Source organism: Cucumis melo, chromosome 1, assembly GCF_025177605.1.
Source record: "Cucumis melo cultivar AY chromosome 1, USDA_Cmelo_AY_1.0, whole genome shotgun sequence".
Classification (NCBI taxonomy): domain Eukaryota; kingdom Viridiplantae; phylum Streptophyta; class Magnoliopsida; order Cucurbitales; family Cucurbitaceae; genus Cucumis; species Cucumis melo.
The window spans coordinates 12,701,771-12,718,049 of NC_066857.1; the positions used below are offsets into that span (position 1 = coordinate 12,701,771).

Here is a 16,279-nt window from a genome sequence, read left to right on the forward strand (position 1 = left end):
ATTTATTAAAAATAAATAAACAAAAATAAAAGAACGAAAAAGTACAAAATTTTAGAGCTGTGATGCAAAAGGGCAAGTAACCATAAATTGACTTAAGGCATCAAATGCCCTGTTTCAATCCAAAGACCCGCAATTGTGGAAAAAAGGTTGCAGCTTTCAAATTATTGAATTATATGGTTTTTAAGAAAAACAAAACTATACAGATGGGTTTAAAAACCTAAGGATTTCTTTTTGGATCATGCTTGAGAAATACCCTTTTTCACAACCATATCATAAACTCTATCTATCTTACTTGGATCCACCTTGAACAGACCATGTACATCAGATTTCTTAGTAACACTCCCCTTTAACATCTCAACTGATATGATATCCACCATTTTTAGATAATGAGCTGGTAATATTCTGATCTCACAGCAAAGTCGCCTCTCCTACACATCAAGACATCGAAAAACGATTAAAATGGTTAATCACATCCGTAATTGGTTACCTTCTCCATGGCTAAATATGGCAGCTAAGCCCCAGCAATGTCATGGCCAAGGAGAGAACTAATGTCCAAATAGAGAAGTATGGAAATTCTCACCATTTCAGATAGTAAATCGGCGCCTGCAAATTCTGAAATGTCCCAATCGTGAACTGAGCTTGAAATCCAGGAAGTAGTTGAAGATGGATCCTTGCCACTGCCTTGCGATCTTGGAGATTCCTTTACATTGCCCCTGGGAATGTCATCACATTCTCCTTTCACATGATTTGATACTTCACATGGAACAGCTTGACTACTTTCCTTAATCCTCTTGCTGCTCTCTCTGGTTTCTTTCCTTTTCTGATCAAGAAATTTATTTGATTCGACAATTGTTCGACATCCAGCAGCTCGAGCTTCCTACATTTGCAAGATGTATACTACATTAGTTAAATCATATAACAGACTAATAGATGACAATAGGATGGATTTGAGTAGTTTAAAACAATAAAGTTTAATCATACGACACATAAACATCAATTCTAGATTGTTTGAGCCTTTTGTCCCCTTTCTGAGATAGGAACAACAGCCTGCTGTCCAGCTATGCAGTAACCCAAACCAAGGTTTCATTATGAAAACGATAAAAGTACAAGGGCATGAAGAAAAAGGTTCACCAGAGAGTCTAAATACTAGTTATTCAAAAAGAAACTCCAAATTTAGACAAATATTTACATGTGCATGCCCCCTTGCATTTTCAATTTTATATACTTCATCAGCAATTTCATTTAGATAAATTAGATAACAAGCTGTGAATTGCTAATGAAACAATAAATAATTAAGGTTCAAAAACAAATTTGCCCCTTTGTACCTTTAATTCTGGTTTATTTTAAACTTTGTGCTCTCAAAAAATTCATTTTGGTCTCTAACCTTTCAACTTTGGTTCATTGAGTACAGTTTTTAGTGGATCAAAATATCACATTTTGAAAGTTCAAGGACCAAATCAACCAAAGTTGAAATAATGAGGACCAAAATGAATATTTTAAAAGTACAAGGAACAAAATGAAAAAGAGTTGAAAGTATAGAGGCTAAAATGAACATTTTGAATGTACAAGAACGGAAATGAACTAAGTACAAATACAGGGACCATAGTAGTACTTGACCCATAATTAAAGAGGCCAATGGACCTTTTTAGGATTTTGGGGATAGAGGGGAGCTTGAACCCTCACAATTTTTAAATTAAATGGATTTTCGTATTATTATTTCATTTTTGTCGGTATTGATTCTTGCCTGACTATTTCTATTTCTCTTTCCAAATACAACTACCATTGAATTGATTGTATCAAGCAACTGCTTAACTTAAAAGGCAACAGGCCAATAGCTAAACCTGAAGTTCTTGTATTCTCTTCACTATGCGATGCTCTTCAATTAGATTCTTGAGAAGCTCTTCATGGTCTTCTTTGGAGTGGAACCGCATGAAGACCTTGTAAGGCTGACATATTTCTCTCTCTTCGGGAGATAAATGTTTTTCAAATGGGTCGGAGTAAAGTAGATCTCTGTCCAGTATGAAATCCTTCCTGCGTTTCCTTTCATCAAGCCTGCCAAAAGGTCCAAATTCATATGAATCAATAAATTAATCATCTATAAGTGCATACACAGTAGAAGAAACTAATTAGGATAACAATATTAATGCTTTGGACTTTGAATTTTCTTCTTGTTTTGCTTGGGTTCTAGAGGGTCTTGTCCAGCTCGTTGAAATTTTATCATGTTCTCTCTTGTCTCGGTTTATGTTTTATCTGTTATTTTAGTCCTTTTTGCTCTTGGTATATGTCTCTTGTTCTTTGAGCATTAGTCTCTTATATTTATTAAATAAAGAGGCTCGTTTCTGTCTCAAGGCAAAAAAAAAAAAAAAAAAGATAACAATTGCTTCAGATTAACAGCATAGCCACTCCTACTAAGGAATGACTAATGATATTGCTAACGATGTTGCTTTTATTTTCTTTTGTTTTTTAATTGGAGTATCAGGATCCTCCTCCTGCAAATGACCCACCTGAGGTTTGTATAGAGACAACCCTACCAATAGATCGTCAAAGACAAAACAAGGGTTTTCAAACAATCATCTAATCAAAGTATGGCCGGAGAATTTTAAATTTACTACACCCTTAATACCAAAATAACAAAATTCTAACCAGCAAAATAATCACATAATCTAAGATGGTAGTGCTATACTAATTAAAGTGGTTTTGTGGCACCTCTTTGAGTATATGCGTAAGATTCTCAGCTTAAGTTCATGGTCAGCTTCAGAGTCAGTGTCCTTGAATTCCATATCTGCTAGTAAATGCTCAGCATCATTGTCATACTCAATATCAAACTCCTTACGCTTGAAGTTGTATCCACTCAACTCAACGACAGAAGGCCCACTGTCACCTAATACCCTGGGTTTTTTCTCACTAAAGCTTCTGTCTGCTTCAGATTCTGCAAATATTTAAAATAAATAAATAAATAAAACTAACAATGACGATGCCAGATTTTCCATTGAATTTAAGCGGTCACTTAAAAAAGCCTAAAATAAGAAACCTTTTTAGAACCGGCTTATAAATTAGTGTTGGACAAGAAATTTTCAAATATGGTTTAAGTGAGCTAGAATGTCAAGGGCCATAGTTCATGTTCGTGGCGAAAGATGAAGTCACATGCAATTAAGATTCCATGTGCTTCAAAGTGAATTGATTTAGATGCAAACAAGTGACGGTAATTATTAGAATTAGTGGGCTTAGCCCTTGAGAAGATTTACCTTAAATATTCTTTTCTTTTTTATATCTTTGTACTTTTCTATTTATTCCCTCCTGTACCTATTGTGTGATTATCAGAAAATAATAAAACAAAAAAACATCGTGGTTTTTCTCCCGATTCTCGAGTTTCCACGCAAGCCGATTTCATGTTTATTGCTTTCAATATGGTATCAGAATGAAGCAACAACGGAACCCTAGAAAAAAGTTTAAGGAAACACCCAGACCAAAACAATCGCCGCTGCCGCTGTGGACACCACCATGGAAAAACTACTCAACGAATTCAGACGCCACCAATCTATCCAATGGGCCAACCCTCACCGCCCTCCACGCAACCTCCGACCAGAAACCACTTCACACGCTACCTCTGTCCGACGCGTGGGCCTATGCACTGCTGTCCGTTAATCTCACCGCCATCCCATCCGCCTCTACGTGTCGTCGCCTGTCCAACCGTCTCACCCTTCCGGTTATCCGCTGCCGCACGCACCGCCCATCGCCGCCAGACAGCAACCTTCAAAACTGTCAAATCTGTACAGTAGTGCAAATCTGTCCGTCGACCCTTTATGGCAACCTTTCTTCTATAGGAACGGGGCTGACCAACACCATAACAGATTGGAGATTGAAGCGGGCGAGTCATCGGCACCCTCTAGTTATGGACAGCCATATGTTTGTGGTCTCGGGATTAATCAAACCTACATGAGAGCTATTTTTGAAGTTGGTGCATCCTTGGCACAGACCGATATACCGATGTATTCCAAGAACCCGGTAATTTCGCTTCTTAACGTGCCTTCAAATTATATAACTCTGTTGCCTTTAGTGCTCGATCCTTGACCCATGATAATGGGAAACCAATTCTCGTTTGTGAGCACTGCAAGAAACAACGGCATACCAAGGATCAGTGTTGGAAACTCCACGGTTGGTCCCCAAGAGGTAACAAACGCTCCTCCAACGAGCAACAGAACTCAGGACGTACCGATGTTAAGGGGACTACCAGCACCTCTCAGCCAATTGGCCTTGCTGCTAGCAAGACCAGCTCTCCTACTCTAAGCGCCATTGCTCAATCAGGTATGTCTCAGTCCCTTGGCCTTATTAATCCCTGGATTTTGGACTTAGGGGCAACAAGTCACTTGACAGGTTTCTCGAAGCACTTTGTCTCTTATACCCCTTGTGCCGGTAATGAGAAAATTTGGATAGCCGATGGCTCTTTAGTCCCGATTGCTGGGAAAGGACAAATAGTCCTCTTTGACGATTTCTCCCTCCATAATGTTTTGCATGTGCCAAGCTTTCTTACAATTTGTTATCTATCAGTAGGATCACCCGTGAGCTGCACTATAAAGCTACTTTCTTACATGAGTCTGTTTGCTCTCAGGACTTGAATTCGGGGAGGAAGATTGGTACTACCGGACATAGCAGGGGACTTTACATCCTTAATGATGATACCTCCAGTAGTAGTATCTCTACGACTAGTTTACTGTCTTCCTATTTTAGCACCTTTGAACATGACTTTATGTTGTGGCATTTTCGGTTAGGTCACCTGAACTTTACGTATATGAAATATTTGTTTGCCCATCTCTTTCTTAAAATAGATGTCTCCTCGTTATCTTATGATGTATGCATTTGGGCAAAACAACATCGTCTTTCGTTTCTTTCACAATCATATAAACCCACATAACCGTTTACCCTTATCCATAGTGACGTTTGGGGTCCTTCCAAGATCACCACCTCATCTGAGAAAAGGTGGTTTGTAACTTTCATTGATGATCATACCCATCTTACTTGGGTCTACCTTATCACTGATAAATCTGAGGTTTCCGCTATTTTTCAAAACTTCTATCACACCATTCAAACACAATTCTAATAAAATAATTGCTATTCTTCGGAGTGATAATGGTCGGGAATTCCAAAAACCATAACCTTAGTGAATTTCTAACCTCTAAGGGGATTGTTCACCAAAACTCATGCGCCTACACTCTTCAACAAAATGGAGTGGCCGAGCGAAAAAATCGTCACCTTCTAGAAGTAGCCCATTCCCTAATGCTTTCCACTTCCCTTCCTTCATACCTGTGGGGAGATGCTATTCTTATAGCAATTCATTTAATCAATAGAATGCCTTCTCGTATCCTCCACCTTCAAACTCCCTTAGAATGTCTTAAGGAGTCTTACCCCTCTACTCGTCTTGTTTCAGAGGTTCCTCTTCGTGTGTTTGGGTGGACCACTTATGTCCATAGTTTTGGCCCTAGTTAGACCAAATTTACCCCTCGGGCTCAGGTCTGTGTGTTTGTTGGGTATCCCCTTCACCAGCGTGGTTATAAATGTTTTCACCCGCCGTCCAAGAAATATTTTGTCACTATGGATGTTACTTTCTGTGAGGACCGACCCTATTTTTCCGTTAGCCGTCTTCAAGGGAAAAGTGTGACTGAAGACTCTAACAGCACCTTTGAATTTATCAAACCTACTCCTAGTATCGTGTCTGACATTGATCCTTACCCTATAATCCTACCCACAAACCAAGTTCCTCGGAAAACATATTACTGGAGGAATCTCAAAAAGGAAATCGGATCCCCTACCAGTCAGCCGTCGGCTCCAGTCCAAGACTCCAAACCTCCTCAAGATCAAGGTATGGAAAACCCTACTGAACCTTGTACTAATAATACAATGAATGAGAATGACAGGTCTGATGTTTCTGTTCTTGAAAATGTGGAAGAAAAGAACAGTGGTGACGAGACTGAGATCAAAACAGAAACCAGTAACAATGAAGCTGAACAGGGTTATACAAGGAAACGTGACAAGTATGATCCTTCTCTTGATCTTCCTATTGCACTGAGAAAAGGTACTAGGTCTTGTACAAAACACTCCATATCTAATTATGCGTCATATGAGAATCTCTCACCACAGTTCAGAGCTTTTACTGCTAGCCTTCACTCTACCACAATACCTAAAAATATTCATATTGCTTTAGAGTGTCCTGAATAGAAGAATGCTGTCATGGAAGAGATGAAAGCTCTTGAAAAGAACAACACTTAGGAGATCTGTGCTCTACCCAAGGGACACAAGCCTGTGGGATGCAAATGGGTGTTCACTCTCAAATACAAAGCAGATGAAACACTTGATAGACACAAGGCAAATTTAATGCAAAAGGATTTACTCAGACATACGGTGTTGATTATTCATAAACTTTTTCTTCTGTTGCTAAGTTCAATACTGTCAGAGTCCTTTTTTCTGTTGCTGTAAACAAAGATTGACCTCTATACCAGCTGGATGTTAAAAATGCTTTTCTGAATGGAGATCTAGTAGAGGAGATCTACATAAGCCCCCCGCTTGGCTTTGAAGCCCAGTTTGGTTAACATGTTTGTAAACTCCAGAAATTCTTATATGGTCTGAAACAGTCACCCAGAGCATGGTTTGACAGATTCACTACTTTTGTCAAGTCCCAAGGATACAGTCAGGGACACTCTGATCATACTTTATTTACAAAAGTTTCTGAGACAGGGAAGATTGCAGTTCTAATAGTTTATGTGGATGACATCGTTTTGTCTGGAGATGATCAGGCAGAAATCAGTCAACCTAAGTAGAGAATGTGTAATGAATTTGAAATCAAGAATTTGGGAGATCTGAAATATTTCCTTGGAATGGAGGTGACCATATCTAAAGAAGGCATCTCCGTGTCTCAGAAAAAATACACCCTTGATCAGCTAACCGAGATAGGTGTGTTGGGATGTCGTCCCACTAACACTCCTATTGAATTTAACTGTAAACTAGGAAACTCCGATGATCAAGTTCCAGTCGATAAAGAACAATATCAATGCCTTGTGGGTAAATTGATTTATTTATCTCATACTCGTCCTGATATTTCCTTTGTTGTGAGTGTTGTCAACCAGCTTATGCAGCCTCCCTAGAAGGAACACATGGAAACTGTCAAAAGAATTCTGAAATACTTAAAACGACACCTGGTAAAGGGTTGATGTTTAGAAAGATTGACAGAAAGACCATTGAGGCATATACTGACTCAGATTGGGCAAGATCTGTTGTTAACAGAAAGTCTACCTCCGGTTATTGTACTTTTGTTTGGGGCAATCTTGTAACTTGGAGGAGTAAGAAGCAAAGTGTTGTAGCCAGGAGCAGTGCTGAAGCCGAATATAGAGCTATGAGTTTAGGAATATGTGAGGAAATTTGGCTCCTGAAAGTCCTGTATGATCTTCATCAAGAATGTGAGATTCCATTGAAGCTCTTTTGTGATAATAAAGCTGCTATTAGTATTGCTAAGAACCCAGTTCAGCATGATAGAATTAAACATGTTGAGATTGATCGACATTTCATCAAAGAAAAACTTGACAGTAGGAGCATATGCCATTCCATACATCCCTTCGAGCCGATAAGTTGCTGATGTCCTCACCAAGGGGCTTCTCAGACCAAACTTCGACTTTTGTGTTAGCAAGTTGGGCCTCATTGATATTTACGTCCCAACTTGAGGGGGAGTGTTAAAATTGTTAGAATTAGTAGGCTTAGCCCATTGAGAAGATTTACCCTAAATATTCTTTTCTTCTTTATCTCTTTGTACTTTTCTATTTATTCCCTCTTGTACCTATTGTATGATTATCAGAAAATAATAAAACTAAAAAGCATCGTGGTTTTTTTTTCCAGTTCTTAGATTTTCACATAAGCCGGTTTTGTCTTTATTTCTTTCAAATAGTAATAATATCACAGCAACTCGATCAAAGAAGCAATAGTTTGCAAAATGCAGAAAACAAACCTCCTTGTTTGGTTTCATTCTTTATCTGTGGTTTGTTTGACTTCTTTACTGCACCTGAAAATGTGCTACCACTGATTGAACCTACAAACAATTTCATCTATTGTAACCGGAAATTGAGCATGTTAAAGAATGCATATTCCTTTCCAGGAACGCATTCGTATACGACAGTGCAGAGAAAAAAACAGTATTTATTAAGCTACCTGCAGTTCCACTTGAAGAAGTTTGATGGGCAGAGTCCTCTTTCTTTGATTCTTCACATCTGATAAAAACACACATATAAGAATGTTTATATAGGGATTAAACAGAGACGACAGAGGAACGTGAACAGAAAATGAAAATGGTTATACTTGACTCTCGCTGATAATGAAGACCCTTCATTAAGGTTATGCTCCCCTGCCATAGGAAACTCTGCAGTAAATAATAAACATTTTCATTATATTAGATGATTGTCCAAATGTGAAATCTGCAGGAAATAATGCATAATCGAAGTTTTGTAATATGTAGAACCTAGCCAAAATCTGCATTAGATGAAAAAGGGTGCATTTCCAACAAACATGCATGCATAGATTTCAATTTCAGAAAAAGATGAGTGCATTAGATGACTGCCCAGAATACAATATCAATGGTCACAAAGAACAAATATGTGAGTAGTAGTAGGAAATATAACATATATTTTTGTTTGACAAATGAAGTCAACGAATATGTTTATATCCACAGTTTTTCAAAAAAAGGCAATTATCTAAAGGAACAGGTTCATTACCGTTCTTGACCTCACCAGGGACTGTAGCCATGGCAAGAAGCTCCTCCCTGCTCTTACCCATAACGTGTGACAGGTCCTAAATAGAGTAGAGAATGCTGTTTTTATTTTCGTTTCAGATTATACAGTACAGAAAAACCAACATATGTTTAGTTAATTAGACGGTCTTACAGGCAGAGGGAAGCAAGGGGAGTTCATATATATAGCATTATAGTGATTGAGACACTGCAACTTGCTTTTTGTTCCAACATGCTCTGCAACTCCATCCCAGTTTCCAAATCCATATACTGCAATGCCCTGAACATCGAGTGATTTTGGCCCAAGATCAGGATAACTAGAGTTCAAAATTATGGGGAGGAGCAAGATCCCTGATGGGAAAAACTTGATCAGAGTATTTTCGAGCAACTTCCTATAGATGGTATAAAATGCAGGTAAAGAGTTGAGCATTTATTAGCAATCATATTAAGTACAGATAAGCATTTCTCTTCGAAGAAACGATAGATGATGAAGTGGTATGTGTAATTGGAATTTATGCGATCATAAAATCATAAAGTAAAAGATATTACAAATAAGCTTTAAGAAACTAAAATGTTTGATTCATATTCAGATTGATAACTAGACCTTAACAGAGGATGACTATTGTGTGGCCTAAATCAACGTAAGAAGAGGATGGAGCTAGAAGAATACTTATAATAGAGAGAAGATATGATCACTGCATATTTTGTTAGAACCTTGATTTACATATGCAAATAAAATCTTGTAGATGGACCCTCAAGTAATCATCATAATCATACCTCCAAAAGTAGGCTCTCCTCATCTGCATGCCAATCTGGACACAGAAGAGGAAATGACAAATTATCCTGTCAGAAAAAGTATTTCCATCTAATGAGTTAATGTGTTAACAGTCAAATCAATAATTTAAGCAACTCAGATCCATTAATAAAGGGGCAACAGTAATATTGGATATAGATTAAAAGAACTGTTATAAAACCATTAAGTTTCAAAAAGAGTAGGATAGATTTTCAATAAGCGCAGAGGAAAAAAAAAATACCAAAAGAAAAGAAGGAAACTACTCTTCCTTTGTAATAAATTCAAACTGTGGGGGGGGTTCTTATTTACTTACCGAGGGGAACACATATTTCAATGTGAAGTTATCATTTCGACTTTACTTTGTACTTTTTACTTTTCACTAAGTTCATTTCTTGCTTTTAAAAAATACAGTATATGTATACTCTTTTAAAAAGTGGAAATATCTTAAAACTTAGCAACATTTAACTGTAGCTTTCTTGAAATAATAAAGGAAACTTCACCTTATCCATTTAAACGCTTTTGAAGGTTAATGGGTCCACAACAACAATAATTGAATCATTTCAATAAACTTGATCTACTTGATATTGTGATTGGAGCAGGGTATTTCAAAAGGTAAGCCGGTTCGAGATCACAAAGAAAAAGTGACTTCTTTTTCACTTCATAAATTTTGAGGTAAAAGTGGGGGCAGAATTAAGTTTTGAAAAGACAAGTGGTTTGGATCCTCTCATCTGAAGAAATCTCTCCCAGACATTTACCTTTTCTCCACGAAACAAGAAGCCACAGATGCAGAATGTTCTAGACAGGGAACTTGATAGTTGGATAGGCTTGGTTGGGCTGATCATACTATGAGATTATGTCATGGTATGGACAGAATGTACTGGTCCCTGGAGAAAAATGGGATTTTTTTCCTCTACAAAATCAGCTTTCATCAAACTCACAGAAACTTCCCACAAGCTTACAACCCTGCTATTACAGAATGTAGTTTAATGTTCCAAAGAAGATTAAATTTTCCTTTGGAGTTTGGCTTGTAAACACTTGCGCTAAAAATCAAAGATACGGATAGGGGACACAAACATGACACGACATAGTGACATGTCACATATTTAAAATTTAGGACACAGACATGGCAGTGACACGCTTATTACAGTTTACCTTTCTAAAGATATGTAACATTTATTTACCAGAAGAAAATTCAAAGTACATGCAATTATATGCTTAAAAAATTAGTTTGATGTATTTCACAATCAAATTTATTGCCTTTCTATGCATGTCTAACACATTCGTTGCACTAACAAGTGTCTAATACATGTCCAACAAGTGTCCGACACGTATCGAACATGGACCTACTAGCCAGACTAAATTGTTTGTGCTTCTTAAAATGCTTGAAAACAAATGACAGAATACAGAGGAAGTTGCTAGTAGAGCCTTTCCCCTTGGGCTTGTAGCTTATGATTGAGGGATGAAGAAAATACCCATCATTCATTTATCTGAATATTTTCTTCTTTGAGTCGTTGGAATCTGCTATTAAAGACGTTTTGTTTGTCTCTGTGCTTGCCAAATTTGGTGGAGTTGCTTTCACAGCTTAAATGGGTGGAACCTTAAAGGGAAAAACAAAGATTTTGTGGAAAATTGTAGTTCAAGCTTTCCTTTTGGAAAATTTGGAAGCTTTGGGAAATTCGGATTTTGGAAGGAGTGAAATCAGAAGGTCTTGGAAGATAAGTCTAACAATGTTGATTTCTATTTATAGACTGTACAAGCGAACTCTTCCTTATGGTGTCTAAGACGCAATTTTATTATTATTATTTATAGCCTATCTCAAATCCACACACACACACTCATCTCAACTTCTTATTAAGGTTCTATTGAAAAGTAGACATCTCTGATCTTTGAGAAGGGATGAGGTAAATAGATGTGGGGGTTCGACAGTCAAAATCTGTTTTATTTGTAAAACTTGCCATTGAAGGCTAGTCAATAGGAAAAAAGCTTTGAAGGCTAAAGTAGCTGTTGGAGGCTCAGGTTACTTAAAGCATTAAGTCAGTACAAACTAGTATAAATACTAGTGTTCATTAGTAAAGAATAGCTCACTATTAGTGCTGTTTTTGTTTTTGTTATTGTTTGCATCTGTTTTAGCCCTTTTGCACTATGTATAATTCTCTCATACTTGGAGTGTTTGTCTCTCTTTTATTATTAATGAAGAGACTTGTCTTCATTTCAAAAAAAAAAAAGAAAAGAAAAGAAAAAGAAAAAAATGCAGATGTCAGGAGGCAGGAAATAAAAGTTTGGTTACATCATAAGTAATAACCCATTTGCAAGTTTGAGTTGATATCCATAACTGCATTATTAGCAGCATCAAGTTGTTTGCAAAGGACTTCTCACTTCTTATACATTAGAACATATTTGTTAAAGAATGCGTAGAAGATTTTCCTTTTTTTTTTCTCAAAAACAACTACTTTCATTGAGAAAAAAAGGAAAGAATATTAGAGGACCAGGGGGTGGAGGACAGCAAGGATACGTATTTATGGGAGAATCAGTGGGTGGGGGAGAGTTTGATACAACACTGATATAATATTTCTACTTTATTAATATGTCAACAGAAATTACAATATAAAATAACTAGAACAAAAGCACCTGGCCTTCTGCTTCCCCTCTCTCTCAAGAAGTAGAGCAGTCCCTTGCCTTCACTAAAATCTTCATCCCTCTCTTCTCTCCCCAACTTCCTATTTATAACCATCTAATTTCCACATATCTAATTACCTTTATACCCTTGCCCTATACTAATCTGGGTATCTGACATTACCTGGCCCCTCAAAAACACCTTGTCGTCAAGGTGTGCTTACAAAAAAACACCTTCCTATTTTATTATATTTTTTTATTATTTACTAACCATTCCCAGCGATCTGCTTTGAACTTTTCCCTTCAGCTTCAAATAGAATTCTTCACTCCAAAAAAACACCTTCCACGATTTCCGGCTTGCTAGCTACGGATCATCCGTAGTTAAGTTCTTCCCTTACTGATTGGAAACTAAATATCAGCCTCTGTTTTAATTCCAACCAGTTCTTGAATGGATTGTGTTCCTCCGGTGATCAATAACAACCTAAAGCGGTTCCAACATAAATACTTACGCTAAACACTGACCATTCGAACTTGTTCGATCGATCACCTTCTCTTCAATTTCTATTTTCTCCATTTGTTCTTCATTCTTGGTTCTTTTCATCGATGTCCTTCCTCCAGTCACCTTCTCTTCAATTTCTATTTCCTCCTTTCGTTCTTCGTTCTTGGTTCTTTTTGTCGATGTACTTCTACCTTCAACTATACTCTTCATCAGTGGTATTTGATTCGCCGATGTTGTGATTCTTTCACTCACTGTCGATTTTTTCTTCACCAGGATTTCAACGCACTTCAAATACAGCTATTGATTTTCCTCGGCTTGAAATCTTAACCGCTTAATGCTCTTTGTTACGGATCTCAGATTTTCTTCGATTGTTGGAATTTTTCTTATTCTTTCTTCATCCCGATCACTTCTTGTTCAAAGGCTTCTAGTTTTCTTCAATCCGCATTTGCTCCATTGTTGATTTCCTTCCCAAGATTCACCGCTTTGATACCAACTTGATAGAACACTGATATAATATTTCTACTTTATTGATATCTAAACAGAAATTACAATATGAAATAACTAGAACAAAAGCACCTGGCCTTCTGCTTCCCCTCTCTCTCAAGGAGTATAGCAGTCCCTTGCCTTCACTAAAATCTTCATCCCTCTCTTCTCTCCCCAACTTCCTATTTATAACCATTTAACTACCACATATCTAATTACTTTTATACCCTTGCACTATACTAATCTAGGTATCTAACAGAGTTATCTTTGCTCTTTGTTTCCACATCTCTATCATTTGTCCTCTTTTAAGAAACCGTCTAGTTTCGGAATTTTTAAGCTAGATTGAGAATTTGGTGTCCTTTTCTTTCGGGTTCTACCGTCATTTAACCAATAGGGAAATAACGGAGGTGGCTTCTCTTCTTTCTCTACTTGAGGGCTGCTTGTCTAGGGAAGGGAGAAGGGATGTCTGTATTTGGTGTCCCAACCCTAGTCAAGGTTTTTCATGCAAGTCCTTGTTCTCTTTATTGTTGGATCCCTCTCCCACTAAAGAGTCTGTTTTTTATGTGGTTCGTTGGATTAAGGTTCCTAAGAAAGTCAGATTTTTTATTTGGCAAGTTTTGCTTGGTTGTGTGAGCTCTATGGATAGACTTGTTAGGAGGAGAACCTCACTTGTCAGGCCTTACTGTTGTATCCTTTGTCGGAAGGCGAAGGAAGACCTTAATCATCTTCTTTGAGACTGTCAGTATGTTCGGGCCATGTAGAGCTCTTTTCTGCAAAAATTTGACTTTAGCTTGGTTAGCCAAAAGAACCATTCGTGGGACAATCAAGGAGTTCCTCTTCCATCCGCCCTTTAGAGAGAAAGGCTGTTTTTTGTGGATGGTTGGGGCATGTGTTGTGCTATGGGATATTTGGGGGAGGAATGATACGGTATTTAGAGGTAGGGAAAGGGACCCTTGTGAGGTTTGATCCTTAGCTAGATTTCATGTGTCCCTTTGGCCTTCGGCGCTTCGCTTACGATGACCTTTTGTAATTATTTGTTTCGAAACATTTTACTTAGTTGGAACCCCTTCCTTTAGTGGGGTGTTTTGGTGGGCTTGTTTTTTTTGCACACGTAGAAGAAGATTGAACAGTCAATGTAGATTCAATAGATAGCAGACCCTACACAAGTAACTATGCCCAACGGTTTAAGTAACATGGGCCATGGTAATACCATATAGTAATACTAATAAGGATACTCACCATAACCCTATAAGGATGATTGCTTTTGTGAGGTCTAAGCTCTGCTCCAACAGAAAAGCACTCCACACAGAGGTCAAAATCTGGACATGCCACACATTTTATGCGAATCCTACCAGATAAATCTTTGTTGCAGTAATTACAATGGTATAAGGCTGCTTTTCCGTCTCCTGATTCCTGACCTACTAAGATAACAGTTGATGTTATACAATGGCAAGGGAAAATAAGAAAAGAAAACAGAAAACAACAGAAATCACATTACTGTAACCTAACTGTAAAGGCCCTTCTTTAATCATTCATTTCTTGACCTACCATCCTAACAGCCCAAAAAAAGAAACTGTTGACATGAACCAAAAAGATTGAAAAATGGCTGAAAACACACTATGACTTTAGGGAATTGTGTAAAAATTGCATCTATGAGTGAAATAAGGAACCAGAACCTTCACTAATTCATAAAAGAGAGCACAACACGACTTTAGAGGATTGTGTAAAAATTTCTCTACGAGTGAAATAAGGCACCACAACCTTTAGTAAACCATAAATGAAAGATTGGACCCATTTTCTTCTCTCTCCAATGATATTAGAGCAGAATACCTGTAGCTGGATTTGTAGCCTCTGTGGAACTAGGCCTTTTCCTCTTGGATTTACTGAACAATGGATTCAGAGAAGTACAACATGAGAGCCAAAAGGAAGAATTTTGCACAAAAATAAAGGACAACTTCACACCAAGAATTAAATTAACCAAGAACATACTCTTCTGAAACAAAAATGATAAATTCCAGAGTCACACACATTCAATCAAACACGAGATTAAAAGAAGAAAATACAGAATAAGAATTTCAGTTCATCCCGTTTTTAAACTTGCATGCCAATGAAATGAACAATTCAGCATCCTACCCCAACCACGCATTTCAATTTAGGTGGCATTTTGATCTTAAATGATTAGTGATATATATTATGACAGTCAAGAACTTGGCAGACTTGATTAAAAGAAGCTAGCTAGTATCCCCTTCAACTCATGTTCTGTTTCCAAAAAACTTAATACAAATTATAAATTCATTCAGACGAAACATAAGAAGAGTCTCATGCAATTAAACAAAATGTAACGCATTCTCAATAGCTAAAGTTCCCAGCAATTCAGAATCAGATTAGCTCGAATTCATAGCTAGAATGCTTAAATGAAAAGCACAAACCTCTGATTTGAGTCCTCATCTTCCGGACGAGACACCATCCGAGAACGACCCATCGATCCGAATAACCAAATATCAGTAACAAAGAAAGCGAGAGCACAAAATTTTTTTGACCTTTGTTCAGGATTCGCCTAGTGCCGCCAGAATTCGAGTTCCGCCGGATGTCAAGGCGGCGGCGGAGAGTGGTGACTTGTCGTCGTCGGGTTCCGCGAGAGGTCAGGGCTTAGAGAGAACGAGAGAGGCGGAGCGTTTATATGTTTGTGTTGTAAAAATTAGTGCTTGTGTGTTGTTTAATGTGATTAATTAAAATGATTCATACAAAATTTAACCATTAAAATTACTTATGCAATGTCAAAGTATACTCTATAAGAATTACGACTTATTGTAATGTTTTTCTTGATTGATGCCATATGACATCAAGGCAGGGACCTATTCTAGACCATATATGATATTGTGAGAGCCACATAATGAAAAACAAAGGGCAATTTTATTTTAGGCTAGGCAAAAGTCAAGATAAGACCCGTCACGTATTTTCTTATTTGTATTGGAGACATATGTCAAAATCATGCCCATCTTTTTATATAATCTTATAAATATTAACATTTTATTTGAACTAGTTGAATTTGTTGTTAATTCAAGCTCTACGTCCCAAGAGTGACGTGTGACACAAATCTAACATTCCAATTATGTTATGGATAGAT

The 16,279-nt window shown here is 37.4% G+C and overlaps 1 protein-coding gene across 7 annotated transcripts; it reads right to left on the reverse strand.

The window, feature by feature from the left end:
- Window positions 1-58: 58 nt before the first annotated feature.
- On the reverse strand, window positions 59-15,871 carry LOC103490126 (transcriptional adapter ADA2-like). Of its 7 annotated transcripts, none has more exons than XM_051081580.1 (13): window positions 15,582-15,871; window positions 14,983-15,035; window positions 14,392-14,573; window positions 9,542-9,607; window positions 8,919-9,044; window positions 8,766-8,826; window positions 8,338-8,398; window positions 8,191-8,249; window positions 7,991-8,071; window positions 2,707-2,929; window positions 1,842-2,052; window positions 581-877; window positions 59-428 (listed from the first exon to the last, which is right to left on the reverse strand). In XM_051081580.1, exons 1-13 carry the CDS (start codon window positions 15,632-15,634, stop codon window positions 237-239), a joined length of 1,665 nt encoding a protein of 554 aa, XP_050937537.1. In that variant the 5' UTR covers window positions 15,635-15,871; the 3' UTR covers window positions 59-236. The 7 variants fall into 7 exon arrangements, with proteins under 7 accessions (XP_050937537.1, XP_008447715.1, XP_016900505.1 ...); XM_008449493.3 differs by having other exon boundaries at window positions 8,751-8,826; window positions 15,582-15,870; XM_017045016.2 differs by having other exon boundaries at window positions 8,751-8,826; window positions 14,392-14,570; window positions 15,582-15,869.
- Window positions 15,872-16,279: the final 408 nt, after the last annotated feature.

Excerpts from the sequence above, each read along its gene's own strand:
- LOC103490126 (XM_008449493.3), bottom strand. The coding sequence starts at position 15,634 with ATGGGTCGTTCTCGGATGGTGTCTCGTCCGGAAGATGAGGACTCAAAT. Across the intron at positions 8,072-8,190 it reads TTCTTCAAGTGGAACTGCAG|GTTCAATCAGTGGTAGCACA; the intron begins GTAGCTTAATAA and ends AATTGTTTGTAG. Across the intron at positions 878-1,841 it reads AGAGAATACAAGAACTTCAG|GAAGCTCGAGCTGCTGGATG; the intron begins GTTTAGCTATTG and ends TTGCAAATGTAG.